Source organism: Crocodylus porosus, unplaced genomic scaffold, assembly GCF_001723895.1.
Source record: "Crocodylus porosus isolate Cpor-Errol unplaced genomic scaffold, CroPor_comp1, whole genome shotgun sequence".
In the NCBI taxonomy this organism is placed as follows: Eukaryota; Metazoa; Chordata; order Crocodylia; family Crocodylidae; genus Crocodylus; species Crocodylus porosus.
In genome coordinates this window covers 1042152-1057398 of record NW_017728929.1, presented here as the reverse complement: position 1 = coordinate 1057398, position 15247 = coordinate 1042152, and the positions used below count along the sequence as shown (strand labels likewise).

Genomic DNA, 15247 nt, shown 5'->3' with positions numbered 1-15247 from the left:
CTGGGGATTTTTAAAAGGAAGTTAGATGAACACCTTGCCGGGGTCATCTGACCCCGGTGCTCTTTCCTGCCAAGGCAGGGGGTCGGACTTGATGATCTACCTAGGTCCCTTCCGACTCTAGCTACTATGAAACTATGAAACTACAAAAAGCATTTTTACTTGGCCTTCACAGAACAAAACTAGCACAACCCTCCAGGAAGGATCCAGATCAATATTTAAATATAGACAGAGAGGAAAGCAATCTAAATAGTAAGCTGAAACAAACATTTTGACTATTTTTCCCTCAGACAATTACACTGAAAATGACATGTTTCTGAAAAAGGTTTAAGTTTTTAAGAAAACCATATTTTAAAAGAAAAGTGTTCTACTGAATAATTTACAGTTAACTTCAAGAGAAATTTTCCATCTAGGCCTGCTCCCTTCCTTTGCAGGCATGCTGCCACTATCTTAATTTATAACTGAAAACCATATGACCTGACCAGGAAACTGAGTCTCATCCAGAGACATTTGCAACAGAATTGATGTCCTAATTTCTGCAGCCTGCCTCTTATTGACCAGTCTAGGTTGGCTGGAACCTCGCAGGAGAACACTCAAGACCTAGCAGACACACATGCATATTGGATCAAATCTCACTCCTATTGGGATACCCTGGTTTCCATGGGACCAGAATTCAACCCCTCATTTGGGACCCTGGGCATCTTACTTTTCTTCTGGTTGTAGAACTTGTCTTCTGGACCATCCTTTGCTCTCTTGATAATCAGCTTCCCCATCTCCACATCAACCTTCAGGTGTATTTTAGGGGAAATTCCTAGTGAATCTGCTTTCACCTAATGGAAAATGGAGAAGTTTTTCATAAGTCAATTTCTACACTTTGGCCAGATGTACTATGAAATGTGGAGACATAGTTCTGCATGGCCTGACTTCATTGTGCCATTCCCAATAGACAGATCTGAGATACTACTACAGTTCTGGAGTAACATCCAGGTATTCCAAGCTCCAAGACAGCCATATTATTTCTATCAGAGGACAGCAGAGAAGCCAGAAAGCCAATACACATTCCTACATTTAGTGTCCTTCTCTAGAATAACAGGAATTGCTAAAAGACTCTATTTACCTCAAAGGTTATGGGAGGGATGAGGGAACGCCGATGTGTTGAATCAGGACCTTCAATCAACAATGTTTTCACCTGTAAAAGTTCACAAACACAGTTTTGTGTTGGGCAAGCCTACATTTGACTTGAGAGAGAGCAGAACAAAAGCGTGGCCGAGAATTCTCATTACAAGGGTGGGTGTTTGCTGATAATGAAAGGAGTATATATGTAATGCCAAAAGGAGGTCAAGAAGAATGCAAGAGCACAAGAGTTATAAATCACTACCTTGTCTTCAATGGAGGACAGCAAAGAAATCAGCTGATTGAGCTTCAGTACAACATTGACTGGACTGGCTTCACCAAGCAACTGGTAACCAGGGCATAAAAAAAGAGAGAGATGCAAGAGTTCTGAACCCAAAGAGCCAGGATAGAAGCTGTGTTCATCTCCCAGGCACTCCTGGCAGAAGGAGCAGCAAGGTTTATGTAGCCTCTGCCTAACCCATTGCTTCTCAATCTTTTCAGCCACAAGGCACATCTCATCAGACTCGAGGTACCCCACCATTTATTTTGTGAACTGAACAGCACCCATTCTAAAAACTAATGTATTTATTAGAGTACTTACCTCCTAACGGAGAGGCCAGGCAGTGCGTGCAGAGGAGCAGACACACAAAACTGCCTTTATCTACTTTTCTCCTCACACATGGAGCCAGAACCTGCCCTTATCTGCTTATATCCTCACACCTCACTTATCTCCTCACACTTCCTACAACACCTTTCAAAGGATCTCATGGCTCTCTAATGGTGCCCTAACACCATGGCTGAGAATCACAGGCCTAATCCCACAGGTTGCACAGAATTTGACTGAGCACCCAACAGTGATGGGTTGATAGTTGGACAGATTTGCAGACCTAGAACATGATCAAGTGGGGGGCTGGGCATGCAGGGGAGTTGGATTGCTGACAGAAAGACACATTTGTATGTCCATGTTGAATATGCAGATAGTGTGGGTTTATGGTTTTCAGATCTACAGGGAGGATTCGGTTGGACATGTGATTGAGGTGAATGGATGGAAAAGATTTGTCAGGGAAAAAAGGTGGCGTTAAACTGATGAAAAGATTAATTCGAGCTTGTAGGCCACAGAGGGAGGGAGGCTGCCTAAACAAAAGACCTGGGACACTTTGCTGCACTCTCCTTCCGAGACAGGGAGCAGCAGAAGGCAGAGAGAACTGTGGGTTAGTTGAAAACGTGGTTATGTAACACACCGTGTGCCTTGCATACTGCAGCCAGAAACAGGCTAAAGAGAACAGAGGCGTTAACTGATCATCCAAATCCCAGCAGTTGCTGCAGTGCAACAAGCACAAAAAATCCTTCCTCCCCATCCTCAGTGCTGGATGGACAATCTCATTCCTCCTTATCCTCCATCCCCCACTTGCAGCAGGACTTACCTGTGGCCGCTGATGGAGACCAGGGTGTAGCTGCTGGTCAAACACCTTCTGTATGGACTCCAGGGAAGGAAGAGTTCGTGATGCCTCGCTGAGAATACAAAGACAGGCCAGAGGTCAAAGGGTACTGCAAGTTCTGTGCAGGGAAGCTGGTGCCAGGTTGCATTGGTCAATGATAGGAAGCAAAGCAGGTTAATGAGCTGAAACAATTAATGCTGTGCAAGTCAGTACTGAGTCAGTCAGGTCAGTGCTAACACTGAAAAACCATCACAGCAGGGTGAGTATATGACAGCAAGCACAACCAGCAACAGTTCCTTTTAATAAGCCTCCGTCCAGCTGCTGAAGTGGAGGTAGTCAGTGAGGGAGGAAATGCATTTTAGATTTTCCAATAAATGCCTCAAAGGGGGTTGTGACACAGAGGGTGTGAATGAATTGGCCTCTGGTCTCCTGCATTCAAATCTGGGATAAGTTACCAGTGAAATCCATTTAGCAATCCTAAATTTAGTCACGGGGATGACTGCCTAGCACAAAGCCATTGTACGACTTTGGTGCAAATGATTCTGTCTGCTAATTACATGGCTTATTACAAGAAATGGAGCCAGGTCCTCCAGGTCAGAACCAAGGTGAACTTGGAGGATAAAGCTGAGAAGTTTGCATAGTGCCTAATCAGCAGCCAGTGCAAACTTTCCAAAGTGTGAACGTTTGAGTGTCTCCATTCAGTTCACTGGAAAAGGTGCTCTACAGTGTGCCAAAGGCTCTCTGAAAATCAGACTAATTAATTTATTGATTTAAATGCCTAAGGTAGGAACCCAAATTTGGAATTCCAGCCTGTCTTGTCTAAGGTCACATGGGCGTACATGGCAGAGCTGGCAGCCCAGACCCCCTGGGGCAGGGGTCAGCAATGTTTTTCGCCGGAGTGCCAAGAACACCCCAACCTCAACCAATGCCTCCACTTGGCATGCTGGGGCAGATGGCAGGGAGTGGCAAAGGGTCCAATCCTCACCACTGGCAGGAGGTGCATGAACACCTCCAGAAGGATAGTGGGGGAGGTGCCAGGATTGTGCTGCCTTGACCCCTTCCCTGCCGTGCACCCCAACATATGTGTGCAAGCTGCAAACAGCTGCATCAGTGTCTGGAGCCCTGGCCCGGCTCCATGGCCGGTGGTGGCAGCACGCACACCTCAGCGCACACAGCAGGGAAGGGGTAGGGTGGCCACTGACACATCCCCCACAATACAGGACATCCCTTTGGTGGGGGGGGACATGAACCCCTGGCCTCCTCAGCCAATCAGCAAAAAGGGGCAGGGCCACCACAAAAGGCCACCTGTCTCCCTCCCTCCTTGGCTGGCTCTGACCCCGGCTCCTCCTGGCTGTGCACTGCCCAACCCCTAGGCACAGCCAATAGAATCGTGAGGACAAATGACTGACACGTATTTCCACCAATTAACTGAAAAACAGGCCTTTTTGTAGTCCATTCTTTATTGAGAAATGGACAGGAGACAAAATGTTTGAAAACAGGACTGTTCACTATAAAACAGGACCAAAGGCCACCCTATGAAGGGGCCAGGGCAGCGCAACCCTGGCTGTCCTCTGCCATTGGCCTGTAGGCACACATGCCCCTGCCACAAGCAACAAGCTGGACAGGGACTCTGCAGACCTCAGTACTGGGGCTCTGGACCCCGGTGCAGCTGTTTGTAGCCTCCCAGCTGCCTGCCACAGCCAGCCCAGGCTCTGGGCAGCCTCCCAGCCATCTGCTGTCAGCAGCCTAGGCCCCGAGGCTGGTGGCAGCTGCCCAGAGCCCAGGCTGGCTGTGGTGTGCAGAGCAAAATGGCTTCACATGCCGTGCTTTGGCACACGTGCCAGGGGTTGCTGACTCCTGCCCTGGGGCCTGTCTCTGAATCTGGATCTGATTCTAAAGCTCAGGACTCCCACTGCCTTCAGTGGACTTTGAGTCAGGCCCTGTAAGAAGACATTAAGGGTGTAAACAGAACAGCAGGTACCTGCTGTAACTCAGAGTGTTTTGAAAGAACCGTTCTGATTTGATTCCAGGGGGAAGGCGACTGCGCGCGCGTGGAGCTGATACCAGAGCTGTGGAGCCTGGCACAACTGTTTGCGCTCTGCCTGCTACTTGCTGCAGCTGCCCAAAGCCCAGGCTGGCTACAAACAGCTGCACCGGGCTCAGGAGCCCAGTCACCAGCTCTGTGCTGGGAGCAGGGGAGAGACTGGGGCTGCATTGCCTCAGGCCCCTCCCACACTGCCCTCTTCAAGGCGCAAGTGCATGCGCTGGTACAGAGCTGATGCCTGGGCTCCAGAGTCCAACACAGCTGTTTGCAGCCTGGCTCCAGCAGCTATTCAGAGCTGGGGTAGCTGCTGACAGCCACAGAGCCTGGGCTGGGGGGCAGGGGCTTTGGGTGGGGGACAAGGAGCACAAGCAGGGCATCGTGCCATGTACCCCCTGCCTTCATTTTGTTTTTCTGGCATGCCAGCACTCCGACACCTTCCAAGGTAGGCATTGTGGGGGTTTTCAGCAGTCCAGCCAAAAAACATCACCTATCTCTGTGGTAGAACAATAGGGCTAACAAGGCAATTAGCAACTAGCCCAGGCAGTCACTTGACCAGAAGTAGGCAGAGGCCTGGGAATACATAAACTTGGGGTTTGGGCTGGCATGCCAGGCCAGCCCTTGCTGCAAGGTCAGGAGCTCCTGCCCAGGAAAAGTACCCAGGGCCACTGGTCAGACCACTTTGCTGCTTGCAGGAAGCCTTAGGCTCAAGCTCACAAGGAGCCAGGCTGGGAGGTTTGCTGGCCCAAGAGTGAAAGAAGATTTGCCCTCATAAAGGAGAAGAGGGCTGCTTCCATTGTTTGGTTATGTTACAGCCCAGGGGCTTATGATTTACCTTACTGTTTTTACCAGCCATGGGCAGGCTCAAGCAGTTATTGAGCCCAGAGTGGGCAGAGAGGGAGGGCACAGCCACATGGGAGCCAGGGGCCTGGTGCCAGAAAGGCTTCAGCCACATGGGCCTGAGGCCTGGCATACAGGGGCCAGGGGCCTGGTGACAGAAGGGACAAACAGAGCTAGAGCCTCAAAGCCAGGTCCAATTCAGTGAGCCCAGGGTAGAAGGCCTAGCTAGATTAAAGGGGCAGAAGCCAAGGGGGCCAAAGCCCCACAGAGGGAACAACATTACTATAACACCTGCAAGGCATGGGGCATGGTAAAAGGGAGTATTTGGAGCCATGCAATTAGCCCATGAGGCTTTGGGCACAGTTGATTATGGAGGCCCAACCAGGGGCCTGGGTGCAGACCGAGTACAGGGTCCAGCTGGACTGAAGCCATTCAAAGGCCTGGGGGCAGCCTCCCTATTCATTTAGATTTCTATCAAGGCCTGGCAGGAGAGACAGGAGAGCACCCTTGGGGCAGAGCAGGGCACAGTCATGGTCACAGAGCCACCAGGGGTGTCACAGCCACCCCTGGACCCTGATGTGTTGCATGTGGGGAGAGCTGCAGATAGAGAAACCACATGAAAACAACGATGGTGCCTCTGCTCTGATGAAAAAGGGCAACACAGCCAGTACAGCTCACAGAAAAGCCACCTGGCTGGACCCATTCAGAATGCGTTTCTGGTGCCATCTCTAAAATTTCTCTGTACAGAAGCCACGTTATCTAGCATACCCATCCAGATGGGGAAAAGACATCTACAGACATTCACTCTTGACAAAACCACAGGGTAGTTTCAATTGCATTCACCACCCCTTTTGTCTTTTCCCCCAAAACTTTGATGTGAAGGAAATTTCATACAGAGTCATTGTCACAGGAAGCTTTACAAACACTTTTGTCCGGGTATATTTGTTTAAGCATTGGTGTCAGAAATGCTTGAGCAGCCACCTTGAAAGCCCCATGCCCCTATCCAATCAACCAGCAGAAACGATACTATGTAACTTAGTGACCAGGAACCTAGAAGTTTGCTAAGTGACGATCAGAAACAAGTCACTGCTGCATGGTGCTTAAATAACACAGCGACTGAAACAGATTCACATGAAACTTTGGAGGAATTCTGAACAATGAACGAATCCAGATGCATTTCTGGGTCACGGCCTTGGCTGCATTGATACAAAGATCCCCTACAGCCAGTTTCCCCAGTCCCTTGAGGATCCCTCTCACTAGAGCAATCTGTGGGAGACGTGCAGCCATACAGTCCATTAGAAACTCCACACACACCAGCTTCTGACTCAGAAGCCATGGCTTGTGTATCTGCGCGCTAACAGTATCTGGCTATTGGAATTAATCCTGGGAACAGCTGGTGCATTTAAAAGGTGCATTTAGGTTGCTCTAATCTGCAGCAAGGAACTGGCCCTTTTCTAAACAACTTGAGGGGAACAGTCCTCTGCATCCCCAGTGCGATTCTCCTCAATTCCAGTAAGTGTCCCCTCGACCTTGCTTGCATTGGGAGTCACAGCTTACTCACCCAAATAGTCACTCAAATAGTCAAGCCTCAGCCAACAAATATACAAGGAAAATTCTCAGCCTTTGCATTGAGTGCTGTATCTTCACTTACTGACAGTAGTTATTCAAAAAGCCACCCCTAGTGCACATGGGAATAAAAGAGGCTGGAGCCTTAGACACCATGGAACCAAAGATGGTAGATTAGCGTCAATCTACTAAAACACCTGCAGTTTTTTTTAACCGTTCCCTAGCATTGCAGAAATATGAAAAGAAACGGGATCTGGTGAGAAAAAGAGAACACAGATGCTTGCGACAGCCTGAGAACCAGCTGCAGATTTCTGGCTGAATCCTTCAGTGAAGCTGGAAAGGAAGCTGAGGTGAATAAATACTAAATTTAGGAAATGCCACTGAATTATATTTCAGCAGCTTGTAGGGGAATATAGTCAAAGCTTTAAGCAACCTCAGAGATTAAAAGTAGCAAACTACAGTGTGACAGTGGGGTTCCCTGGTCAGAAAGTGCACACTGCTAAGCAAATATGAGGCACAGGAAAAGGTTCATTAATGGTGACTGATACTGACATCCAAGACAGGAGAAAACCTCAAGTTTTTGGGAGCTCCCAAGAGAATTGGGAAGAAAAAAATCACCCAAAATTATTCTGAGATCGTTTCTGCACAGTTTAGGAGGAAACTTTTGTGGAAAAGCGGTACTGGGTGGGGTATATCAAATTCACTCCATTTTCAAACAAGCAAGTCCATTCAATGCAGGGGTGCAACAGTGCACCCAGGGCAGCTGCCACGTGACTTCCAGTTGCCATGACTACTGCCGATGTGATTGTGCAGCAGTGGTGGCAGCTGTTTCTTTCTGCCACTCCTCTCCCCCTCCCAAGTTAATGCCCAGGGTGGCTGCCCCAATAATGCCAATGATTTAACTGGCCAGATTTTAGAAGCCTTCTGCACCTAACCACCACAAAATATTTTCACACCCAGAAACTGATCCAAAAATCACTGAGGTCAGGGCTGACTTCACCGGACCGTGGATCAGGTCCCTTCTCTATAAGAAAGAATGCTGTGTTTGCATATGGCAAATTGCACATTCATAGGATTACTCATCTACAGGCTGTGTGGTTTTGACCTTGAAAAACACTGTATTCAGTGCAGCTCACCTATTGCATAGGGCTTTGACAAATCAGCCTAGTTAAACCAATTAAGATAAGAACAGAATATTCCATGAAGATAGGTAGTTGTAAAAAAGGGTAGTGAGAAGGGAAAACGTCTTATTTTCCAATTCCATTGTCTTCAGTGAACTTTCACCTGTAGAAAATTTGGCCTGGAAATATTTCAAGAAATCAAATTATTCTTAATCCCACAGGGAAGCTGGAAATATAAAAACAGAGTTGATGCCTGAGAAAATTAGATATCCACAGGATTTCTTTTTCTTAGACCGTGTAATTCCCTTTAAGGGGAATTAGCAATATTAAAAGATAGATAAAATGGTAAGAATAACAAGATGCATTGCAGGCTTCTTCTAGAGAAAGTGAGCTTGCCCACCCTTAAAACAACAGGTTAGGTCTATTTGAGAGGCAAGAATTTAATAGGTGATATCTTTGATTGAACCAACATGGGCTAGTAGCGTGGTTGGGACAAACTCAGGACAAGCTTTCAGATGCAAGTGCATTTTTCTTCAGGTCTGAGGAAAAAGCAGGCACAGCAAGAAGTACAAACAGTCCACAGAGCCGTGAAATTGGAGAAAAAAAGATATTCCTAGGGGTAGCCAGCAGACAAAAAAGGTAGCTTGATTAGTGGGAGATCAAGACCATTCAACAAGCAAGAGGATCATTATCATCTGAGGTGTGAAGAAAGATTTACAGGAATATGGTTGACTAGCCAACTGCCCTTCAAAAATGACTGGGAGGGGTGATGGAGTGGCGCCACACAATATCCCACGCTGCCACTGGTCTGCCTCTGGCCCTGTGGGCCCCCCCGCACCCCTGGAGGGGCTGATGCTTTGCCTCAGCTGGCCCCATCACTAATTAATTGCAAAGGCTAATTGATTTATTTCAAGTGGGTGAGAGAGGGGCAGAGGGAGCTGCGGGACTGGAGTGTTGAGGAAGCAGCAGTGTTGGCAGAAGGGCTATCATTTTAACTCAAGTGGCCCCATCCCCACCATCCTGGCCCATGAAGCCAATCGGCGAATGCCATTTGGATAAAACTGTTACAGAGAGGCTCCTGCTTCAAATCAGCTGGGCTCAGTGACTTGGAAATGGTCCTTTCCAGCTTCACAGTCCAGGAGGGGGGGACATGGCCAACCCTTGGATGTGGTGGCGAGGCACGCGCTGCGCCGCCAGCACCCCATGCCACTGTCTCCAAAGAGAAGTGGGGACTCAGTCCCCACTGACGTGGCGGTGCTGTCCCCACCATTCCCCTCTGCCTCCAAGAAGTGACTGCGCCGCCATGACTGTGGGGGACTGGGGACTGAGGTGCTGGAGCACGTTGCTGGCCTCGCCCTCCCGCTCTGTCCCAACTGTCATGTTAGCGCTCCTGTCTGTGCAGAGCACTCTGATTGATTGTTTCACTAAGCATTGTGACTGGCTGCCGAGACAACCAATCAGAGTGCAAATAAAGCATTACGGACAGACAGACTAATGCTTTTATAATATTAGAAGAATTATAGTGAGCGATGAAAAGTCAATATCTGTGCTTAGTTCTTTGTTCCTAGTGTCCAGCCAACTCATGAATTTTGTTTGTTGTATGGGAAAACCTAGCTCCTGTCCTTTGACACTACAGGCCTTATGATCCTTTCTGTACCATGCAGAAATTGCACAGTAGATTCACTGTGCTGGAAGTAGCAGGTTCACAGTTCAAGAGGCACCATTTAAGACTGAGGTGCCAGGACACTGTGTTAGCATTTCTGGAAGCGAGCCTTTTGTTACCTGAACAGCCCTTTGCAGATGGCTGTGAGCAACTTCTTCAGCTGTGGGAGGCTGCAGGAGCCTGTCTGCACCATTTCCAAGTCACTGGTAATGTGAACCCGCAAGTAATCCTGGATGAGCTTCAGGTGCTCTTCAGAGACACTGTAAAAGAGACAAGCAGCGATTAGTGCATCTGCTTCCTACCTGCTACCCCCTACTGCCCAGCAGCTATTTTTTCTGACATGGGAATCTCCACAGCTTGTTCAGATACAACCTCATTTCCAGTGCTGAGCCACTGTACCCTTGCTTCCTTCTTCAGTGCAAATCTGGAACCCTTAGACTGAGCATGTGGAGCCCCTACAGACAGGCAGACTGCTGAGCTCCCAGCCCACATTGCCTTCATGCAAGAAAGAAGCGGCTGCGAGACCTGCGGCTTGCAGTGGAGATTGTAAAAGAGCCATGGAAGTGGGGGAAAGAGGATTTGCTGCTCTCAAAGGGTGGGGGTGCTGGGGAAGGGCTGAGAACCTGCAGTCGCTGAGGACTGGGGAAGCATGGATCATTTCTCACCCATCCATGGCTAGCTCTTTCACTGATGCTCCTGCCTTCCACAAAGCTCAGCAGAGACTGAAAGCAGAGGGCTGGACTGGAAGCCAGCTTGCTCTTTCCCTAGACAGGAGGTGGGTGAGGTCTAGCACCCCCGGCTGTGACCAGGGATGAGGTAGAAGGAATGATTGGCAGCTTATCCCTCAAAAAATGCAGAAAGCTCTGACAGGCTGCTCTTTCCCCATCCAGAGGCCAAGTACTGCAGGCAGCCAATCAAAACACACTTGTTTCACCTTTTCACCTACCCAGCCTGCCAGCGCCTCAGCCAGGCCACTCTTCTACCTCCCTAGCAGACACCCAGCCTAACTAACCATGTTCACTGCCCTGTTCTGGCCTGTGTACAGGACTCCTGTCACCAGCTTCCTCTGATGCTTGAATGGGTGTCCAGGTGCAACACAGCTACTGTACATGACAAATGCAAACAATAGTGCAGTTATATGGGGCAGGGCTTCACTGGGGTAAATCAGTTAGGCTCCATTTAAATCACCGGGGAAATGCCGATTTGCACTGGTTAACAAGCAAGCTTGGGATTGCTGATACGATCATTAGGCGCACCACTAACATTCTAGGCTTTTTTAGATTTTACCTGGCCATATGACAGAAAATCTCTCCGTTGGGGAGGTCAGAACATTGTTTTACATTTCAAGAAAGTCCTTCTTTCAGAGTATAGAGCAAGCACAACCTTCAAGAAGAGCCACTGGATTTTGGGTCTGATTCTGTCCTCCCATCAGTGAAAAGTAAAAGCGAGCTCAAAAATAGGCCCCATGCCTTTGTTCCCTGACAGGGGAATCAATGAGAATGCACATTCCTCCTTCCCCAAAGGCAGCACTTTACACACTTCAGGGATGCATCTAGAATTGATTCTCTTCTTATTATTGCCTGTCTTCCCAGAGAGAGAGTGTGAGAGGAGCGGGGAGGGAGACAACTCCCAAGCTCACCTGCTGGTGTCCTGGTATTGCAGTCGCTGAAGGAGTGTCTCGGAAAGGGACATCTTGCTGACTTCTGCCCTGGAGCTTTCATTCAGAGGAGAAACTTCCTTTGTCTCGCTTGGTGGTAGGACCACGAGGAAATTCCGTGGGGGTAACAGAGGTGGGGTAGGTACAGGGTCTAGCACAAAGGAAGGGAAACAGAGGGATTTTGGCAAGATGCCAAGACCACCTGTTCTTCCATCCAGACCTGTGGCAGGTTCTGGCAGTGAAGAATAGATCTGTACTAATGGGCCTTCAGTTTCGGAGCTGAAAAGTTCTGACTTCACAAACCTAAGCTAGAATATCAGTAAGGGTTCAATCCTGCTCCCACAGGAGTCAATGGCATTGCCTACCATACCAAGGCCTGTAAGCAGTAACTCTCTGCTGTGCCAGTGGCTTGGTATGTAGCCTTCTCCTTGGTATTTAACTGGAACAAAGCTGCTACAAAGATTAATTGGTTCATGTTTGTGCAACTCTGAAAATAGACTTGCTACATAAGCACATAATTACGATTGCAAGTAATAGTAGTAACAACAGCAGCACCCCTGGCCCTGCTGGTGCCCCATCCCCTGCCCCTCCAGCCCCCGAGCAGCAGCAACAACAGGAGTTCAGTGTGATATAACTGGGACCAGAAGATACAGGGAGATGGAGATGTAGGTTGCCATATCCTGAGAGAGCCAACCAGCCAGATTAAACTTCAGCTCACAAGAAGTTGTTGAACCCAACAGATGAACTGGGTTTAGCAGTTTCCATCCTAGCCAGCAAATTGTTCATAACAAAAGCGTGCAGTAATTTGACATGATTATCAGTTTCTACAGACACAGAAATCTAGTATTCTTTGTTCCTACATCTTTATCACTGGTAGCATGTAAGGAAAGGCATGTTGGAGGGAGAACAAAGAGGCTGCAAAATTAAGAGAAGGAAATGGCTAGAATAAGTAATTATGCACAGAGAAAGGAAATCACACTGGATCTAACCTGCAAATGAATCCCTTTCCACTTAATTCACTCCGTGACTTGAGCACATGCCCTGATCATAGAAACATTCTATGTATTAACCACCTAAACCTCTTTCTCCCATTTTAAGCCTCCAAAGTCATGCCTCTCAGTTCTGTCACAATCCCTATTTGGTAGGAAGTGATTTTAATCCAACAGTGTTCACCCTTGTTAAAACATTTCCCCTTCACTCTGCAGTGCCCATAGTACTTGGCTTGCTCAGTTGTTCTTAAAAAAGGAGTAAGAGTTATTTCTCCTATGAAAACAGGTCTACAGCTCCTGTGCAGCTTGTGACTCACAGAACCAGGGCAATAATGAGTGGCAGCTTGTCTGATTGGTACTGATATCACACAGGGAAAAAAGGGATAAATATACAACATTAGAGAAAAACCTTATCCATTAACATTAAATGAAACCCAAATGGCTAATAGTCATAGTCCTTAGCAAACCAGCCCAGGGTAGCTATCATCTAGCCCAGTCTATCGCAAAGGAAGACTCACCCAGGGCTGCCATCTGGGGACTCTATTGCTGATGCCAGCCAAAAGTGCCCCCGAAAGAGGAAGACCTATGCCCACAAACAATAAAACAGCCATGAGTAGTCCCCAAACCTCCAAACTTGCATACTAATGAGGGTATGCAAAGAAGGAATACATAGTTACCCTACATAACCATAGCTGAACCTACACAACATAGGCAGGGTTACCTCAAGGATGTGCAAAATACAAAAATACACACAGCTAAGAACTACAACTAATAATTATTTTAATCATCCTCAGAAGCCTTCTATTGTGATCATACATTGAAACATCAACCTTATTAACCATGACAGTAGTTATTTGGAGTAGAAATTTCCCTCTCCCAGTCCCGCAGCTATATCCAAGCTGCACTGCCCCCTTCTCTACTTTGCCCAGGGTCAGATAACTACTAGATACTTAAGGCAAGTAGCTGCTAAAGGCAACAAGATATGCCAGCAAGATATCCCCCTACATGGCTGGAGGGGAGGTGGCTAGAGGGTCTTGTGGGCTACAAAGCCATGACAGAGAGTCAGTCCTCTTCAGGGCTCTGAGCTTTTGTTCACACGCAATGGGGTGCTGCTCTCCTCTGCTCTGTCTGTCCATCAATACTTCTTCCATCCAGCGTCATTCTCACAATGGATCTTTAATCAAGTTCATGCTTTCTTAGTTGTTTTTAAGGACAGCTCCTCTCTTTCTTTTTTTTTTTTTAAAGGGAAAATAATTCACAAGAAATTTTGTAAAAATTTTTTCATTTCAATTTCCTAGAAAAGACAGCTGGAAAAGACCTCAAGAAGTCACGGAGTCTTCATGACTGCCTTGGGTCCCCAATCAACTATATTTAAACCAATCCTGACAAATGCTTGCCTAACCTGCTCTCAAATGCTTTCTGTTGGTATGTCTGCAACCTCCCTAAATAAACTATTCCAGTGTTTCACTCTCCTTAACAGTTACCGAATTCTCTAATGTCTAACCAAAAGCTCACTTGGTGCAGTACAAGCCCATATTTTTCCTCCTGTCCTAAGTGAAGAAGAGTTTTGAACTTTTCTCTAGGGAGTCCCACCTTTGGAAGGCTGTTGTCCTCCCTTGCTCTTCTCTTCTCCAGAGGAGACAAACCTGCTCCTCTCAATCTTTCCTCATAGGTCATTTTTTCTAGACCTTTGATAACCTGGTTGTTCTCCTCTGGACTGTTTCCAGCTGTTTCACATCTTTTCTGAAATATCATATCCCACACTAAACGGATTATTCCAGCTGAGGCCTCACTGTTGCTGAGAATGAAAGAACTTCATTTCTTAAATATGATACACTTGCTCATCCATCACCAGGGATCCTGGTTTTCTCTGATAAAAAAATCACAAATTCTCTGATAAAAAAATTCTCAAATTCTCCAACTGAAAACCCCAAATCTGTGATTAAAATGAAAGGCCACTATATATATAAGTACGAGTTGAACACAACGTTTTTGCTCACAGAACGCCCTCCAGCCCCACTGGTGCCCCTCACTCTTTACCACAACCCCCCCAGTCCTGCCACAGGGGGCCCCCAGCTGCCAGGGCTATGGGGCCAGGGACTTGGGTCTGCAGCCCCCTGCCCCCTGTAGCAGCGCCTGAGCTCTGGCCATCACCCTAAGGAGGTGGTGGATGCTGCAATGAAGTAGTGTGCAGCCCAGCTCCCCAAGCTTGCTGCTTGCTGCCTGTCTGCTGTGGGCTTGGGTGGGGGGTGTGGCTGGCTCCCTGCTGCTGTGTGCACTCAGGGAGAGGGGCAGGGTAACCCATGCTCCCACCCCACATCTGTGCACGGGGTGCCGGTGGGTATAGACTTCCCGCTTCAGGCTTGGGCTCCCTGCCCTGCTGCCGTGCCCCAGGGCCTCTGCAGCCTGGTGGGTGTGACCCAATGTGGCAGGGATGTGCAGGGAAGCTCCTTGCTGCTGCGAGTTCCACAGTGCCCTGGAGAGGCATCCCCTGCCTGTGCAGCAGCAGCAAGGGGCACAACCCCACACTGCCACCCCTGCTGCTGCTGCACAGGCAAGGGACACATCACCGGGGCAGTGTGGAGCTGGCAGCAGCAAGGACCTTCCCTGCACAGCCCCACTCTGCCCTGCTGCACCAAGTCACACCCTCTGGGCTGTGGGAGCCCTGGGGGAGGGCAGCAGAGCAGGGACCCTCCTCCCGCTGCCTGCAGTGGGCAGCCTGCGCACACCCCCACCCTGCACACAGACCTGGAGGGCACAGGTTCACCCTGCCCTCCCAGGAGCACGTGCAGTGGCGAGGAGCTGGCCCTGCCCCCCAAGA

General features: G+C 48.5%; 1 protein-coding gene across 1 annotated transcript in view; it reads right to left on the bottom strand.

Moving 5' to 3' along the window:
• Positions 1 to 15247, bottom strand: part of INPP5D (inositol polyphosphate-5-phosphatase D) — an 82479-nt gene that overhangs the window by 24801 nt on the left and 42431 nt on the right. Inside the window, exons 4-9 of the mRNA XM_019542885.1 lie at positions 11420 to 11588; positions 9900 to 10040; positions 2535 to 2622; positions 1376 to 1456; positions 1115 to 1186; positions 704 to 827 (exon numbers count right to left, since the gene is read on the bottom strand). Of these exons, the coding sequence (XP_019398430.1) occupies positions 704 to 827; positions 1115 to 1186; positions 1376 to 1456; positions 2535 to 2622; positions 9900 to 10040; positions 11420 to 11588 (675 nt within the window). The remainder of the gene's footprint in view (positions 1 to 703; positions 828 to 1114; positions 1187 to 1375; positions 1457 to 2534; positions 2623 to 9899; positions 10041 to 11419; positions 11589 to 15247) is intronic.